This window comes from Lactuca sativa, chromosome 8 (assembly GCF_002870075.4).
Source record: "Lactuca sativa cultivar Salinas chromosome 8, Lsat_Salinas_v11, whole genome shotgun sequence".
Lineage (NCBI taxonomy): Eukaryota > Viridiplantae > Streptophyta > Magnoliopsida > Asterales > Asteraceae > Lactuca > Lactuca sativa.
The window spans coordinates 151499701-151517892 of NC_056630.2; the positions used below are offsets into that span (position 1 = coordinate 151499701).

Consider the following 18192-nt stretch of genomic DNA (forward strand, 5'->3'; position numbering starts at 1 on the left):
AATTCTTTTAATTCTCCAGACTAAATCTCTCTCTCTCTCTCTCTCTATCTCTCTCTCTCTCTATCACACACACACACATCATCTTCTTCACCTAATCACCCCTCTTCCCTGGATCTACCTCAATCACTGATTTCCTCCATGATTTCCACCACCTAATGCCGCTACCGTTAATCTGGAAACAAAATCCATCTTATCGATCCATTATATCATAAACCGATCTCCAATGAAGATCCCCAATGATTGATGGATTGACCTACAAGATGGATGCATCCTTCTTCCCTCTCAGAGTTTCATGCCCTAATAAATAAACCAGAGGTTCGATCGCTCTAGACCTCCTGATTCAGAGGTTCAATCAGTGTCGGCGCTGTTCAAGTCTTCGACCAATTTCTTCAGCTACATTTCTATTTCAATGAGATCAGGTCTCGCTTCACTACTTGGACATTTTAGCAAATTATAGGTCTGGCTTCTTAGGTAAATTAACCTAATAACATAGATTTCAATGTTTGAGATTGGAATCAGAGCTCCTTTTTGTTACAGGTTCGTAAACTAGATTCTGAGTTCTGACTTTATGTTTAATGGTGGTTGCATTTGATTCTCTTAACACTTAGCTTTATAATTCAGTTCGATTTGAACGTTAACAATGTTTACCTTTTTTTTATTGTTTTATACATCACTGCAGATGGTGAAATCATCGGACTTCATCATTTTTAAGCATATCAGGCCTTTGGGAAGTGGAGATACTGGAAGGTATATTGTTTGAATGTGTTCATTGACTTTTCCAATTTCTGACATAAATTTATAATCAATTTGTTTACAATTTTATAGAGTTAGGGTTTATAGAGTTAGGCTTTTTTTTAGTGAAAATTACAAGTTTAGTTTGTTTTCCATACAATGTTGGAATAAAAATCTAATTTGTATTGGAAATTAAAGTAGAGATTGCTAAAGGAATGGTCGATTCATGAAGCTGAGTACCATAAGAACACTGTTTCTGATCTTGTTGGGGAAAAGAAGAAAGTTGAACATGAGATTTTGACCCTCAAAACTGAGTTAAATACATGTAATGATAAATGGGGTCATGAGCTCTCTAGGTTTTTAGGAAATCTTCAAGTGCTGTTAAAAGATGAGTCTTTATTCACTTTGTCCAAGAGAAGTTTTGAGAAAAAAAAAATCGAAAAATTAAAAGAAATAGAATGTGTTCTCAAAGACATAAAGGGTATTTTTGATTAAGAACAGTTTTAAGAGCATCATTCAGTTGAGGAAATAATATCATCAGTTCTTAATATCATCAGATGGTGAAATAATCTCAAAGACATCAGGATGCTTGAAGAGTTCAATGCAGAAGATAGTGAGGATATTATTATTGGTTCATATATTGGAAACACTTTGGATAAGTTGAATGCTAGAAACCAAATTCTTGGTGACCAATTTGGTAGTTTCTAAATACTGATTGATGACATGATTGCATCTTTGTTGAAAAAGGTGGAGGTAATAAAGAATACTATGCGATCTGTGGTTAAACAAACAAACGAATTACAGGGTGAATTTGAGAAAGCTATATTAGTGTATGATAAAGCTAAAGAAGAAAATGATGCATACCATGGAAGGGTATCTAAATTGGAGGCATGATTAGAAGCATCTGGAAACATGTGCAAAGAAATAATCTCTAAATTAGTAGATTATCGGAAAAAAGAGGATAATTGGAATGAAAAATAAAGGGAGTTTTCTACTCAAAGCTTCCTCCAATAACGATCATGGTAAGTTTTTTTTTCTTATTATAATCAAACACTCATTTCATTATAATTTCTAGTGATTAAGGTCATACACTCAAGTAGTGTTTTGTTTTGCCCAATGGAATGGAATGGACAATTCCGGAAGGAATCATTTTGCTAATTTTCATTTCTCAGTCAGGGGGTGTTTTTTTTCAATCATAGAATGGCATGAAAATTTTGAATAAAACCCATTTTTATGTATGTAATTTATGATTCAACAAATATTTATATTACATCAATTCAATTACATTTATTTTTAAATAACCAAAAAGTGCTATTTTTATCATAAATTATTTGGGTTTTAATGTATTTTTATTATTTTTATTGTTTCATTAGGTGTTTTTCCTTCACTCCATCGTGGAATGGAATGAGAATTTATATTATATACCCCATTTTCGTTTATGTAACTTTTAATGACACAAATATTTTTGAACTTTCATTTATTATTTTACTTAATTTTCAAGTTTCTTTATTTGAGTTTTAATGAACTTTATTATCTTTATTTTTTATCTGTAATTAAAAGTTCATCAAATATTTATAGAGTTAAAATTATTTGAGTTTTAATGAACTTTATTCAATGGCACTAGCCTCATACTTTTATTTATTGACTTTACAAGGTACGAGAAAAAATTATATATATTTACATGTGAATTATATGTGATTCACATGTAAATCACATTTGATTCACATGTGAATCACATATGATTCATATGTGAATCGCATGTGATTCATATGTTAATCACATGAAAATGATATATGTATTTTTGTGAGTGTTTTGCATCAATCATTATTTTTTTTAATTTTCTTGTAGAAAAATAACTATTGTTACATGCTTTTGTACATGGTTTGTAAAACCTTTATACATGCTTTTGTGTCAAATGGTAATATATTGCTATTTCCCACTGTTCGATATTCTTGGTACCTAATATAGGCTCATTTTGACTTTTGTTGTTGCTATAATATTGTTATTTGAAGCCTTATTCATATAAGTCATTTGAAGGTTATTCTTGATATTCTGGGAATGCTAAAAAAGCCTAATGTCAATGCAATGCTTCATGAATTTGGATTCCAGGTGTGTAGTCTCAATTAATTTCAAATTTCTTAGTTTTTTTTAATGATTTTTATGAACAAGTTTTATGTTCTCCTACAACTGCTTTATGAATTGTATTTGGATGCCCTAACATTAATTTGGATTTCAGGTGTGTAGTCTCAATTTTTATCTTTTTTTGCCGTATATAAGATCCATTGTATTAATTTGGATGTGATTCATATATTTACATGTGAGTCACATGTAAATCACATGTGATTCACATGTAAATCATATGTGATTCACATGTAAATCACATGTGATTCACATATTAATCACATGTAAATTATATGAATACTATGTGATTCACATGTAAATCACAAGTGAGTTACATATGAATTACATATAGATGTACACATTCATATGTTATTCACAAGAAAATCACATGTAAATCACATACTAATCACGTTTGATTCACATGTATATCACATGCGATTCACATATAAATCATATGTGATTCACATGTAAATCGCATTAGATTTATATGTGAATCGCAAGTGATTTAATTGTGATTTACATATGATGTCATATGTAAATGATATTCATATGTGAATCTCATTGATTCATATGTGAATCGCATGTGATTCATATGTTAATCACATGAAAATCACATATGTATTTTTGTGAGTGTTTTTACATCAATCATTTTTTTTTAATTTTCTTGTAGATTTGGAAGAAATTGTGGCGAATATTGAAGAGGTGAAAAATGATAAATTAAAGAAAATTAGGAAATATTGACACAAAGGCATGAAAACACTTTAAAATTTGTAGCATTTTTTCATTTTTTATATTTTATTTTGTATCGAATAAAATACTTGTACTATTATGTTTGTAGATTAATTAATAAAAATGATATTTTTTTTGTGATTTACTTACGAATATTATACTATAAGAAATATACATACATGCATTTGAAAAAAAAAATGCATATATGCACCTAAAAATCTACTTTTAAAAAAAAATGCAGTTTTGTTTGAAAAAATTGAAGTTCTTTTAATGAAAAAAATGTAATTTTCTTTAAAAAAATTGTAGTTTTTTTTGAAAAAAATGTAGTTTTTTATTTAAAAATGCAGTTTTTTTAAAAAAATTACAGTTTTTTTTAAAATGCAGTTTAATTTAAATTGCAGTTTTAAAAAATATATATTTTTCAATTATTTTTTAAAAATTCATTTTTCTACAAAAAAAAATAAAAAATTTGCATTTAAAAAAAACAAAAAATAATATTTTTAAAAAAGTCTAAAAATTTGATTTATGATGTAAATTTTTGGACATTTATAGTAATACATTAAGTAACACAAAAAAAATTAAGCATTAAATGAGATTGGTAAGATGACGATCATGTCCTTAATGAATTACTTTTGATCTAACACTCAACTTTTAGTTCTCGGGTTCTCAGGAAACTACGATTTCTCAACCGATCTCACCCCTATATATATATATATATATATATATATATATATATATATATATATATATATATATATATATATATATATATATATATATATATGTATATATATATATATAGTTATGTTCCAATGAGAACATTTGAGAACAATTTTAACCCACTACTTTAAATCTTACTATAAACAAATAAAAACTACCTACCCCAACACCACCCTACCAATATACGTTAGTACGTCTTTTAAATTTCGCCGGACCACCAGTAAGAGCACCGGACAGCCGCCAGAACTGCCATACCTCCGCCGTCGGCCATCTAACTGTCGGACCACTGTTGAAAGCCTCGTTTCTCCGCTCTCTAGGAATCTGCTTCACCTCCTCGTCTCATCTGAACCACCTATCATACCTTGTTTCTTCAAATCTGTATTTGAAGTTGAAGGCACTAGATCTGATTCGCGGTCTCCATGATACAAATCAAGAATCTGGAGAAATGTCAACCGGAATGAATGTTGTCGCGTCTGAGGTAAAATTGGGGAGATTTGACTGCGTGATTTCGATTTTGGGAGCTAAAAAGCAAGTGGTGGTATGATAAACAATCTGATCTTCCAAAGGTACTATCACTACTCTCTCTCTCTCTATCTCTCTCTCTCTCTCTCATTAGCACATTCTAGTTTGATTTGTACTCTGATCAGGAAAACAATGGATCTGAACGAATTATGAGTCAGATTCATGATATTGTGAAATCTGACATCGTTCCGTTTATAATCACAAATCGTTTCTTCTTTAAGTTAATTGTTCGTGTCAATGATAAATGAAAATAGTAAGCTCTAGGGGATGGATTGGAGTCTATTAGAGAGTTAATGATCACTATAGGATTTCATGCACACAAGGTGTTTGTCATATTGTCTGAAAGAACCTAATAAGTGTAAAAGTGGCAATTTATGTGAAAATTCTTAACTTTGAACCCTCATTAAGCCAATATCCTAATGAGTAACCAACAATAATGTTAAAAGTGATAAACTTAAGGCTTAAGCATTAAGTACTTAATAGAACACCAAAAGTGATTTAAAAGCTATTATGATCAATTTTCCCAAATATGTCCTCCAACTTCTAAAATTTGTGCAAATCAGTAGGAAAATCTAAAAATCATGAGACTTATTTTTCTTGAAATATTATTATGTCTAGTTTCTTTAAACTTTGAATAACATTTCGAAATTCCAAATCCTTGAGGGGTAAAATTGGCAATCTTCTAAGTTTGGTCCGTGTTGTCATATATTTCATGCATTCTCTTCAAAAAAATCATAATAAATTCATCAGAACTCCAAATGCCAAAATTCCAAAGCTTGTAGTTAGATATGAATGTATAATTTCCCACATATAAAGCGTTTGATGTAATTCTTAGTAGATTGGTACATTTTATTACAATAGTGTTGAGTGGTCCATAATGTGACAGCTTAAAGTTACTAACTTGTAAATTTACTATAAAATCAACCAAAATCATTAGAACGAGATCTTTATATTTTTGAAAATATAAAAGAGGGAAGTTTACCAATATTATTGTATCGAAATTTAAGAATGGGTTGAAAGGTAAGAAAACAGATCCCAAAAGAGTACTACAATCAAAGAGAAAAAAAGAAACTATATACATAAGTTTTATAAGAGTAATACAACAAAGCACAAGCTAAATAATGTTATGATTGTTGTGTAGGTTCTCAGAAAGCAAAAGATCCATCTTGCTCATGCTAGATGATTTTCATGTTCAAGGAGGCGAGTTTCATTAACTCTCCTATTATGTAGGCATTACTTGTTTTATGATATTGTTTACGTATACCCTAATCCAGTAGTGTGGACAAGGAAATACAAATTGTAGTTTGTTTTTTAGTGTGAAATGCAGACATGATTCATTTTTGTGTTCTCGATTCGCTAATTGTTCTCGTTTATGAAATCACATGCGATTATATGATCTAATCACATATGAGTTATATGCACAAGATTCATTTTTGTGATTTCGATTCAATAGTTGTTCTTTGTCTATATTAATCATATGTGATTAAATTTATAAAATGACATATGATTAAATACATGATAACAAATATTTAATTGAGAACGCGAATTTGAATCTTATTCACATAAATCATATGTGGTTAGATACATATAATCACATGTGATTAAATACACGAGAACAACTATTGAATTGAGAACACAAAAATGAATATTTTCCACATAAATCATATGTGATTAGATACATATAATAACTTGTGATTATGTGTATCTAATCACATTTGATTTATGTGGCTAAGATTCATTTTCGCATTCTTGATTCAATAATTGTCTTTTTTCCACTTTAATCATATGTAATTAAGTACATTTAATAAGATGTGATTATATGTTTCTAATCACATATCATTTTATTTGAAAAAAATGAATCTTGTCGATATATATCATATGTGATTAGATATATACAATCACATGTGATTATATACATGATAAAAAAAATTGAACCGAGAACACAAAAACAAATCGTTATCCAAAATAATCATATGCGATTAAATACATCTAATCACATGTGATTATATGAATCTAATCACATATGCTTTACGTGGACACAATTCATTTTCACTTTGTCGATTCAATAGTTGTTCTCATGTATTTTATCACATGAGATTATATGCTTAATCACATGTGATGAAGTACATGAGCACAACTACTGAACCGAGAAGGAATAAATGAATCTTGTCGACCTCAAATCATATGTGATTATATACATATAAGCACATGTGATTAAATACACAAAAGCAATTATTCAATTGAAATCGCAAATATAAATATTGTCTACATAGATCATATTTGATTAAATACATATAATCACATGTGATTATATGTATCCAGTCAAATATATATATATATATATATATATATATATATATATATATATATATATATATATATATATATATATATATATATATATGGATAAGATTCATTATCACATTCTAGATTCAATAATTATTCTTTATCAACTTTAATCATATGTTATTAAATACATCTAATCACATGTGATTATATGTAAGTAATCACCTATGATGTATATGGACCAAAAATAATGTTGTCTATATAAATCATATTTTATTAGATACATATATCCAATAATATATATATGTGGATAAGATTCATTATCACATTCTCGATTAAATAATTGTTCTTTATCAACTGTAATCATATGTGATTAAATACATCTAATCACATGTGATTATATGTATCTAATCACATATGATGTATACGGACAAAAAGTAATGATGTTTATATAAATCATATGTGATTAGATATATATAATCACATAAGATTATATATACGAGAACAACTATTGAATCGAGAACACAAAGATAAATATTGTCCACATATATCATATGTGATTAAATGCATATAATCACATGTGATTTCATATATCTAATCACATAGAATTTGTGTGGAAAATATTTATTTTCGCATTCTCGATTCAGTTGTTGTTCTTTTGTATTTAATTACAGGAGATTATATGTATCTAATCATATATGATATACATGGAGAATATTCGTTTTCACATTGTCGTTCAATAGTTGTTCTTGTACATTTAGTCACATATAATTTATGTACACAAGATTCATTTTCACATTTTCCATTCAACAATTTTTGTTTTTCCACATTAATCATATGTGATTATATACATACAATCAGATGTGATTAAATACATGAGAAAAAATATTGAATAAAAAATGTGAAAACAAATACTATCAATATAAATCATATGTGATTTGATACATATAATCACATGTGATTAAGTATATGAGTACAACTATTGAATTGAGAAAGAAATAATGAAAATTTTCCAAATAAATAATATGTGATTGGGTGAATATAATCACATGTGATTATATGTATTTAATCATATATTATTTATGTGGACAGTATTCAGTTTCACGTTCTCAATTCAATAATGGTTTTTTGTCCATTTTATTCGTATTTGATTAAATACATTTAATCACTTGTGATTAAATACATGAGAACAAATATTGAATCAAGAACGCGAAAACAAATTTTGTCCATATAAATCATATGTGATTAAATACATATAATCACATGTTACTAAATACACATGTGCTTATATGTATCTGATCACGTCTGATTTATGTAGACATGATTTAATTTTGTATTCTTAATTCAATAGTTGTTCTTTTACCACATTAATCATATGTGATTAAATTGATATAATCAAATATAATTATATCAATTGATATATGATTTATGTGGACAATATTCATTTTTGTGTTCTTGACTCAATATTTGTTCTCGTATATTTGATAATATGTTAATATATGTATTTAATTACATATGATTTATACAGACAACATCGATTCAGTTTTGTCCATATAAATCACATATGATTAGATAATTTTAATCATATGTTATTAAATACGTGAGAAAATTATTGAATCTAAAACTCAAAAGTGAATTTTGTCTATATAAATGCTATGTAATTAGATAAATTGAATCATATGTGATTATATACATGAGAACAATTATTTAATCAAGAACGCGAAAATATATTTTTTTCTACATAAATCATATGTGATTAAATACATATAATCACATTTGATTAAATACATGAGACTAAATATTGAGTCGAAAACATGAAAATCAATATTGTCCATATAAATCATATGTGATTAAATACATATAATCAAATGTGATCAAATACAGGTGACCAACTATTGAATGGAAAACCATAACATGCGATTATACGTATCTAATCATAAAAGATTTATATAGACAAAATTCAATCTCGCTTTCTCGATTCAATAGTTTTTTTTTTTGTGTATAATCACATGTGATTATATGTATTTAATAACATATGATTTATATGAACAAAAACGAATCTTGTCCACATTAATCATGTATGATTAAATACATGAGAAATTATTGAATCGACGCAAAAATAAATATTGTCCACATAAATCACATGTGATTAAAAACATAAAAAAAATTTGTTGAAGAGAAAATGTGAAAATGAATCTTGTCAATATAAATGATATGTGATTAGATACATCATACATATAATCACATGTGATTAAATATAAGAGAACAACTAACGAATCAACAATGTGAAAATGCATGTTGTTCACATAAATTATATGTGATTAAAACGTATAATAAGATGTGATTATATATGTCTAATCACATGTGATTTATGTGGATAATATACATTTTTTTAATTTTGTGTATTTAATCATATGTGATAAAAGGTATCTAGTCACATATGATTTATTTAGACAAAAACGAATCGTATCCATGTAAATCATATGCATACATATAATCACATGTGGTGGTGGTGGTGGGGATGTTTTTGTTGGTTTCGGGTGGTGTTGATGCGTGGTGGTGGTCTTGGTGAGTGGTAGGTGGGGGTGGTTGTGGCTGGTGGTGGTAACGGGTGGTGTAAGTGGGTGGTTGGGGGTAGTGGTGATGGTGATGGGTGGTGCAGGCGGGTGGTGATGGGTGGTAGTGATTGGTGGATAATTATGGTTGGTAATGACGAGTGGTGGTTTTTGTAGGTAGGGGTGGGGCTTGTGGCGACGGGTGGTGATGATGGGTTGTGGAGGTAACGTGGTTGTGGGTGGTGGTGGTGATAGTGATGAGTGGTGGTTTTAGTGGGTGGGTGTGGCTGATGGTGGTGATGGGTGATGGAGGTGGGTGGTGGTGGCTAGGTGGTGATGATGGTTGGTGGTTGTGGTGGTGGTGGGTGGTGGTTGGGGTGGTTGTGGTGGGTGGGTGGTGGTGGTGGCGGGTGGTGGTGGGTGGTGGGTAATGATGGGTGATGGGTAGTGATAGGTGGGTGGTGGTGGTTGGTAGTGATGGGTGGTGGTGGAGGGTGGTGTGATGGGTGGTAAGTAGTGGTGGTAGGTAGTGTTGGTTGGGTGATGATGACGGGTGGTGGAGGTGGATGATGGTGGTGGTGGGCGGTAGTGGGTGGTGGTGGGTGTTGGGTAATGATGGGTGGTGGGTAGTGATGGGTGGTGGACGTGTGTGGTGGTGGTCGTGTGTGGTGGTGGTTAGGTGGTGATGGTGGGTGGTGATGTTGGTGGTGGGTGGTGGTTATTGGTGGTGGGTGGTGGTGGTAACGTGTGGTGTAAGTGGGTGTTTCGGGCGGTGGTTGTGGGTGGGGGTGATTGTGGCGTGTATTGGTAACGGGTGGTGTAAGTGGGTGATGGTAGTGGTTATGGGTGGTGGAGGCGGGTGGTGATGGTAAGTGATGGTGACGGGTGGTAGTCATTGGTGGATAGTGGTGGTTGGTGGCGACTATTGGTGGTTTTTGTAGGCGGGGCGGGGCTTGTGGCGGCGGGTGGTGATGATGGGTGGTGGAGGTGGCCTGGTTGTGGGTGGTGGTGGTGATAGTGATGGGTGGTGGTTTTGGTGGGTGGGTGTGGGTAGTGATGGTAGTGGTGGTAGTGGTGGAGGTGGGTGCTGGTAGCGGGTGGGAGTGGTTGGGTGCTGATGATGGTGGTGGGTGATGGGTGGTAGATGTGATGGGTGAGTGGTGGTGGTGGTGGCGGGTGGTGATGGATGGTGGGTAGTGATAGGTGGTGGGTGTTGCTTGGTGGTGGTGGGTTGTGATGGGTGGTGATGGTGGGTGGTGGTGGAGGGTGGTTGTGATGGGTGGTAAGTAGTGGTGGTAGGTGGTGTTGGTTGGGTGATGATGATGGGTGCTGGTAGCGGGTGGTGGTGCTTGGGTGGTAATGGTGGTGGTGGGTGATAGTTATGGTAGATGGGTGGATGGTGGGTGGTGGCGGGTGGTGGTGGGTGGTGCGTAATGTGATGGGTGGTGGGTAGTGATGGGTGTTGGGTGGTGTTGGGTAGTGGAGGTGGGTGGTGGTGGTGGTTGGGTGGTGACGGTGGTGGCAGGTAGTGGTGGTGGTGGTGGCGGGTGGTGTTTGTGGTGGGTGGTGGGTAGTTAGGGGTGGTGGGTGGTAGGTGGTTGTTGGTGGGGGTTGGTGATGAGAGATGGTGGAGTGTGGTGGTGATGGGTGGAAGGTAGTGGTGGTGGGTGGTGTTAGTTAGTGAGTTTTTTAATTGTTTGTAACTTTTTTTAGGATTTATATGAATATTATTTTATAATTTCATGTCTTCATGTCAATATTTTCTTATTTTCTTCAATTTATCATTTTTACCTCTTCAATATTCACCACAATTTCTTCCAAATCTACTTGAAAATTAAAAAAAAAAATTATTGATGCGAAAGCAATCACAAAAATACATATGTGACTTTCATGTGATTAACATATGAATCACATGCGATTCAGATATGAAGAAATACTATATATATATATATATATATATATATATATATATATATATATATATATATATATATATATATATATATATATATATATATATATATATATATATATATATATATATATATGATCACTAATCATCTTTTTGATTTTTTTTTTCAGTTAGGGTGGTTTCCCTACCTCCTACTCACCTAATATATTGGTATGTTTCCAGGGGTTGTAAGATTTCACCTCTGACATAAATTTACGTCTCTTTTGATTCCTTTAATTAATTATTACTCTTTTTATTGGATTGTTGTTCGAATGATAAGATTATATTAGAAACAAGATTATGTGTCATATGATCTTTTATGCATCGTATTCTTCCTGTATTTTACTAAATTTCATAGTTTCCTTTGAAATATATACACTTGAAGTTTCTTATATTTGTTGTACTACTGTGTAGATGAGGGATTTCCAACCAATGTGACTCCATATGATATCCCTTTCTAGACATAGGATTTATAACAAGTTTAAGATCCATCAACGCTTCTTGGAAATCTTAGTGTCTTGGTAGAATTTTGGAATTCTTATCAGAAATATTATAATGGATTCAATATCTTTCATAGGGCCGTTCAACATACATAAGGACCATGCTTCCTACACAAGTAAAGAAGTTTGTATGTACTCTTAAGTTTAGTCCTTTTATGATCATTTCAAGTTTAAATTTTTTTTTGTTAAAGCATCATTAATCGTGTCACTTTACCAGGCTCTTTAACTGCTATAGGAATTGGGGAGAAATCAGGAACTGTAACCAAGACTACTTTTCATGTATATTCTAACTGTATCAAGTATACTATTTTTAGTAATCATTGGTGATGGTGTCCACTTGCATAAAAACTGGAACTATTTCTTGTAAAAATCAAGGATGTGGAACTTGGACAAAAATGGTTAAATTACAAGTAATATAAGGAAGAATGGAACAAAAATTATGAATTCCATCTTTAAATTAAAGAAATGTAAGTGTACAATTTTAGTAAAATAATTTAAACACCCTATGCTTGATATTGTTTAACTATATCGTAAATAAAAAAAAAATTAGTTGATTCTTTGTTCTAATTTGCCGTCGATACAACCCAGAACACATAGAAAAAAAAATCAACCAAATCCGACTTGATATGAATGAGATATGCGTATTTAAAGTATTCATATGCCATCTTTAAGGCTGCATAACTTGAGTTATACATATCCATATCAATTGATTCTTGAGCTAAAAATGTAGTTAGGAATGAGAGGACGGTGCAACAAGTCACTTTATTTGATTTGATGATCGAATGTAATAGTTATAACAGTTTAAAGTTAGCTACATGCTAACTATTGGTGTTTTAAAAATGATCAGTTGACTTTTTTTCTCCGAATTTGATATTTTTAAACAAATTCAATGAAATTGACTTAGAATAAGTTAATAAAATATGAGATATAAGTTTTAGCCAAAATATGGCAAGTTTTGGTTGAGAAAAAAGTTTTTTACCTAATTTTAAAAAAGAGTAAAATTATCAAAATGACATAAAAAAATAATGAAACATACGTTAATATTTAAATATTTGTATTTCTTTGAAAACATGTTAGAACCAGAAAAGTTACTAACATGACATACTAAAACTTGAGAAAACACACATTTTAGGCAAAGTAGGATGCTAAATGAGAAAATGGTCCAAAAATGTGTCACACCCACAAACCGGGACGGCAGAAATGTCCAGGGGCTAGTGACTTCATCTTGTAATATCATAACAATTGATTATAAATGAAACATAGAAACCAAATATCATACATTATAGATACCAACTTGCATTGTTTACAACTTTGAATTTGTTCATGAAATTACATCAAAAAATAACACAATGTATAATGTTTCAAAAATACAACAATTATCCAAAATCCATAGCTGCAAAACTTGCTTACTGAATCTCTGAGAATACAAGTTATTTTGAAAAGCGTCAACATAGAATGTTGGTGAGTTCATAAGCATATTGTTAAGAAAACTTTGTAATAGTTTGTAAAACTGCAGAAAATCCAATATTTTCTATAAAAAATGGTTTGTGAATCTCGTTCCAAATCATGTATAATTGCATGCGTGTTCTTTGTTTTTCCTTGTTTAAAATTATAATGAAAGTGTTCCCAAAAATTCCTATATTTTCTGTCATACGAAGAGTTGTGGTCTGAAAACCCTAAGACCCGAGTGGTGAAAATTGTTTACAAAACAGCCAAAAGATAGTTTCATGTTTTATAAAAAAATAGTAGAGTGTAAAAAATATAGCGTAACTTCAAAATATTAATGTTATTCTCTACGTGAGTCGTTACAACCATACTAATGTGACTAAAGCGTCTGTCTTGACGTTCATCAGGAATGAGTTTCTAATAAGATAATTGTCACCCTATACTGGCCTGTCTAGTTGTAGCGAACAGCTCAGGTGTGGGGATGTCAACTCCATATAGATCTATACAAAATATCCCGCTCTCACTCTAGAAGAATCTGGTTATAACTACAGGACTTACGGAGTACGTTAAATAGGTACGGCGAAGGAGTGTCTCATAAGAGCCTTAACAGAATTTACGCAAATTTTTTGTGTCGTAAAAGTCTTTTAGTCCATTAATTGAGTAATTTTATTTATAAATTATTTTTATAAATATTCAAAAATGGACTAATATATTCATAACATTTTGTGTAAAAACAACATATTACTTTAGGTTTTTCACCATAACAATAATAATTTTTACATATCTCGGTTTTTCCACAATATACATCAAACTCAAAAATTTCATTTTATTTTATGTATTTATACAAATTTTGTGGAAAGGTGAGTTTATCCCATTTTTACTACATTTGTCATAAATAACCCCCTTTTTACCATATTTATCATAATAACCCATTTTTACCATAATCATCACAAATGACCCATTTTTACCACACTTATCATAAATAACCCATTTTTTTTTTACAAATGCTTGTAGTAAAAAATTATGTGTTCAAAATTTTACCATTTTGTGTGTAAATTTTCATGTTTACCATTTTTCCAACTTTCATAGCCAAAAATTGTTTCAAATTTTTCTTGAACATATTTTGTGATTTTTGAAAAACATTACATGAAAATCACTTTCACTTAGTAAGTTATTTCATCTTTAGCATATCACTAAAACAAGTGACATTTCACCAAGATAAACTTTGTCGCAACAACTTGAGACTTAACAAAGTCTCGAGTTTGAGGGTATTAGCATGAAACAATCACACTCTTACACACACATACATACATACACACAAATACATGCAAATATACAAAGATTTTACACAATAGAAGACTTGTATCCTCCCCCAAAAGAAAGAAAACTACAAAATAAGGGGTATAAAGCTTTTTTGAAATGTAGAGGGAGATAGAGAAAGGTTTTCAGTCCTAGCTTGCTTTCTTGAGGATATTCTTGGAGTTATGGATGTTCTAAGAGACTATACACGAAAATAGAGTTGTAAGAGGAAAGATTTTAGTTTGAGATTGGAACAAGGCTATGAAGTTTAACATGGACTTACCAAGAATCTTTAAGATCGATCCTTGATGATGTAGAGCTCAAAATTTTCCTTGAGAGAACAATAGAACTTGAGAGAAAATCATATGAGAATGTGAAGTTTGAATGAGAGTGGAAGGAGGGGCAGGGGCTTTGGCCGATTATGAGAGGGGAGGGGTGGGTGGTGCTTGGGAATATGTTGGACAAAGCTCTCTTCCTAGATGCATGCAAGATAATTGACATTGTTATATGTGGTGTAAACGTGAGGTTTCACATTTATTATCCACCATTTTTTTTCTTTTTTTATAAAATCGATCGGCCTAAGGAAGAGAGAGAAAACGGGTTCGGTTTTTCAAGAGTAGCCGAAAACACCTTAGGCCCACTAAAGTTTTTTGGTTTGTATGTGTTCTTGGGCTTAGTTTGGGCCCAAGAAGGGTTTCGGTCCAATAATAGGCCTAAAGGGCATGAAATTTTCCTAATAAAGATTTTTGGTTTACTGAGAGGGCCCAATAGAGATTTTAGGCCTATTAGAACCCAAAGAATGGTCTTCATCCCAATGAGATTCTATGTGAAAGCTTTCGGCCCAAAAGGGCCCATTAGGGTCTAAGAATAAATTTCATGGTCCAATGTAAGTGCATTAAGAGCCTTCGGCCCATTACGAAGCCCAAAGGAGGGTTTTCGGTCAAAAGGACCAATTGGAAAGGCTATCGGCCCATTAGGGCCCAATAAGAGAGTCTTGGCCCAAATAGGGGTTTTGGGCCGAGGAAGCTTGAGCTAAGGCCCAAATTTGAGTAGCCTTAGCTTATTGGATTAGGTTTTGGGCTATACGAGGTGGTTTCGACTTAAATCATAATTTTTGGATGTATAACTTAAATAGTATTTAAGTTTGATTTACACTAAACGTAGTGTTACAAGGTTACACAAAGAAGTTATCTTGTATAAGGATAGAAAATTTAACCCTAATTTGCTAGTTGTGACATCATCCCCCCATTAGAGGGAATTTCATCCCAAAATTCTTTCAAAAGTTATCCTTAAGATCTAGAGAAGAGATGGGGGTATTTTTGCATCATATGATCCTTGTGTTACCATGTGAATTCGGGTCCACGTTTGGCACTCCATCGAACCTTCACAATCGGGATGCGGCCTTGTTTTGTAAGTTTCACTTCTTTATCCATGATTCCAACCAGTTCCTTAACGAACATGAGATTTTCATTCACCTCAATCTTGTCAAGTGGAACAACGAGAGTTTCGTCCGTTAGGAAATTCTTCAGGTTTGACACGTGAAAGACAGGGTTTACATTGCTGAGTTCTGGTAGTAACTGCAACTTGTAAGCTACCGGATCGATCCTGGCAAGGATGTCGAATGGTCTGATGTATCGTGGATTTAACTTTCCTTTCCTTCGGAATCGTATCATCCGTTTCTAGGGAGAGACTTTCAACAGCACACAATCTCCTACTTGAATTTCCAGAGGCTTTCGCCTTTGGTCTGCGTAGCTCTTCTATCGGACTCGAGATGCCTGGAGTCGTGCTCTGATCTGGACGATTTTCTTAGTTGTTTCTCGGATGATCTCAGGTCCTATGAGAGTGTTATTTGATACCTTTCACTTTGCCAGTTGGGTGTCTCCTACCTCAGCCCAACAGAGAGGTGATCGACATTTTCATCCATAATGGGCCTCAAAAGGAGCAACTTTGATACTTGTGTGATAACTATTGTGTTATGAGAATTCTACTAGTGGCAGGTGGGCATCCTAAGCCTTGCCGCAATCTATCACATAGGCCCTTTACATGTCCTACAATGTTTGGATGGTCCTCTCGCTCTGTCCATCGGTCTGGGGATGGTAGGCGGTGCTCATATTGAGCTGATTTCCCAACGACTTCTGTAGCGACAGCCAAAATCGAGACGTAAACCTACTATCTCTGTCCGAGATAATAGATATTGGCACTCCATGTAATCTCACAACCTCCTTTATGTGAATCCGGGTCAGCCTTTCCATTTTATACGTTTCCTTTTTTGGTAGGAAATGGGCGGATTTGGTCAACCAATCGACAATCACCCAGATGTCATCCAGTCCGTCTGCCGAATTAGGCAATTTGGTTATAAAATACATTGTTATTCATTCCCATTTGCACTCGGGTATCACTGGCTATTGTAATAATCATGAGGGCTTCTGATATTCTACTTTAACCATTGCGCAAGTCAGGCACTTGCTCATGTAGGTAGTGATCTCTGCTTTCATATTCAACCAACAAGAATGTTGTTTAATATTCAGGTACATTTTAATAGAGTCGGGATGGACGAAGTACCTTGTTTTTTGTGCTTCATTCATAACCACGTCTTTGAGCCCACAGAACTTCGGTGTCCATATCCATTTGATAAAGTAGTACGTCCCGTCCTCTCTGATGGTTAGGCTCTTATCCATTCCATGAAAGCCTTCGTTTGTGACGTTTTCTGGTTTTAGGGCTTCTAGCTGAGCGTCCCTGATTTGAGAAGACAAGTGGGAATGAATGGGCATCGTTAGTGTTTTCACCTTTTGATCCAAGTATTCTTTTCTGCTTAAGGCATCAACCACCATATTTGGCTTTGCCTGGATGGTACCATATTTCACATTCATAGTCATTCAGCAGCTCTACATATCGTTGTTGCCTCATGTTTAGTTCCTTCTGATTTAGAATACGTTAGAGGCTTTTATGTTTTGTGAATATGGTACACTTCGTACAATAGCGGTAGTGCCTCTAAATTTTGAGAGCGAACACCACTACTCCTAGTTCGAGATCATGAGTAGTATAGTTGACTTCATGGGTTTTCAGTTGCCTGGATGCATAATCTATAACCTTCCCGCGCTACATAAGTACACAACCTAACCCTTGATTTGATGTGTCGCAATACACCACGAAGTCTTTTGTTCCCTATGGCAGAGACAAAACTAGGGCACTCCATAGGGCTTGTTTCAGGGTCTAAAAAGCAGCTTCTTGTTTAGCACTCTAGGTGAAAGGTACACCTTTGTGGGTTCGAGCGGTGAGTAGCTTGGCGATCTTGGAGAAATTCTAATTGAACCTCCTGTAATACCCAACA

General features: G+C 33.0%; 1 protein-coding gene across 1 annotated transcript; it reads right to left on the reverse strand.

Moving 5' to 3' along the window:
* Positions 1-5227: 5227 nt before the first annotated feature.
* LOC128127860 (extensin-1-like) lies at positions 5228-10561 on the reverse strand. The gene is made up of 2 exons (XM_052766572.1): positions 10074-10561; positions 5228-5240 (listed from the first exon to the last, which is right to left on the reverse strand). Exons 1-2 carry the CDS (start codon positions 10559-10561, stop codon positions 5228-5230), a joined length of 501 nt encoding a protein of 166 aa, XP_052622532.1.
* Between the last annotated feature and the right edge of the window lie 7631 nt (positions 10562-18192).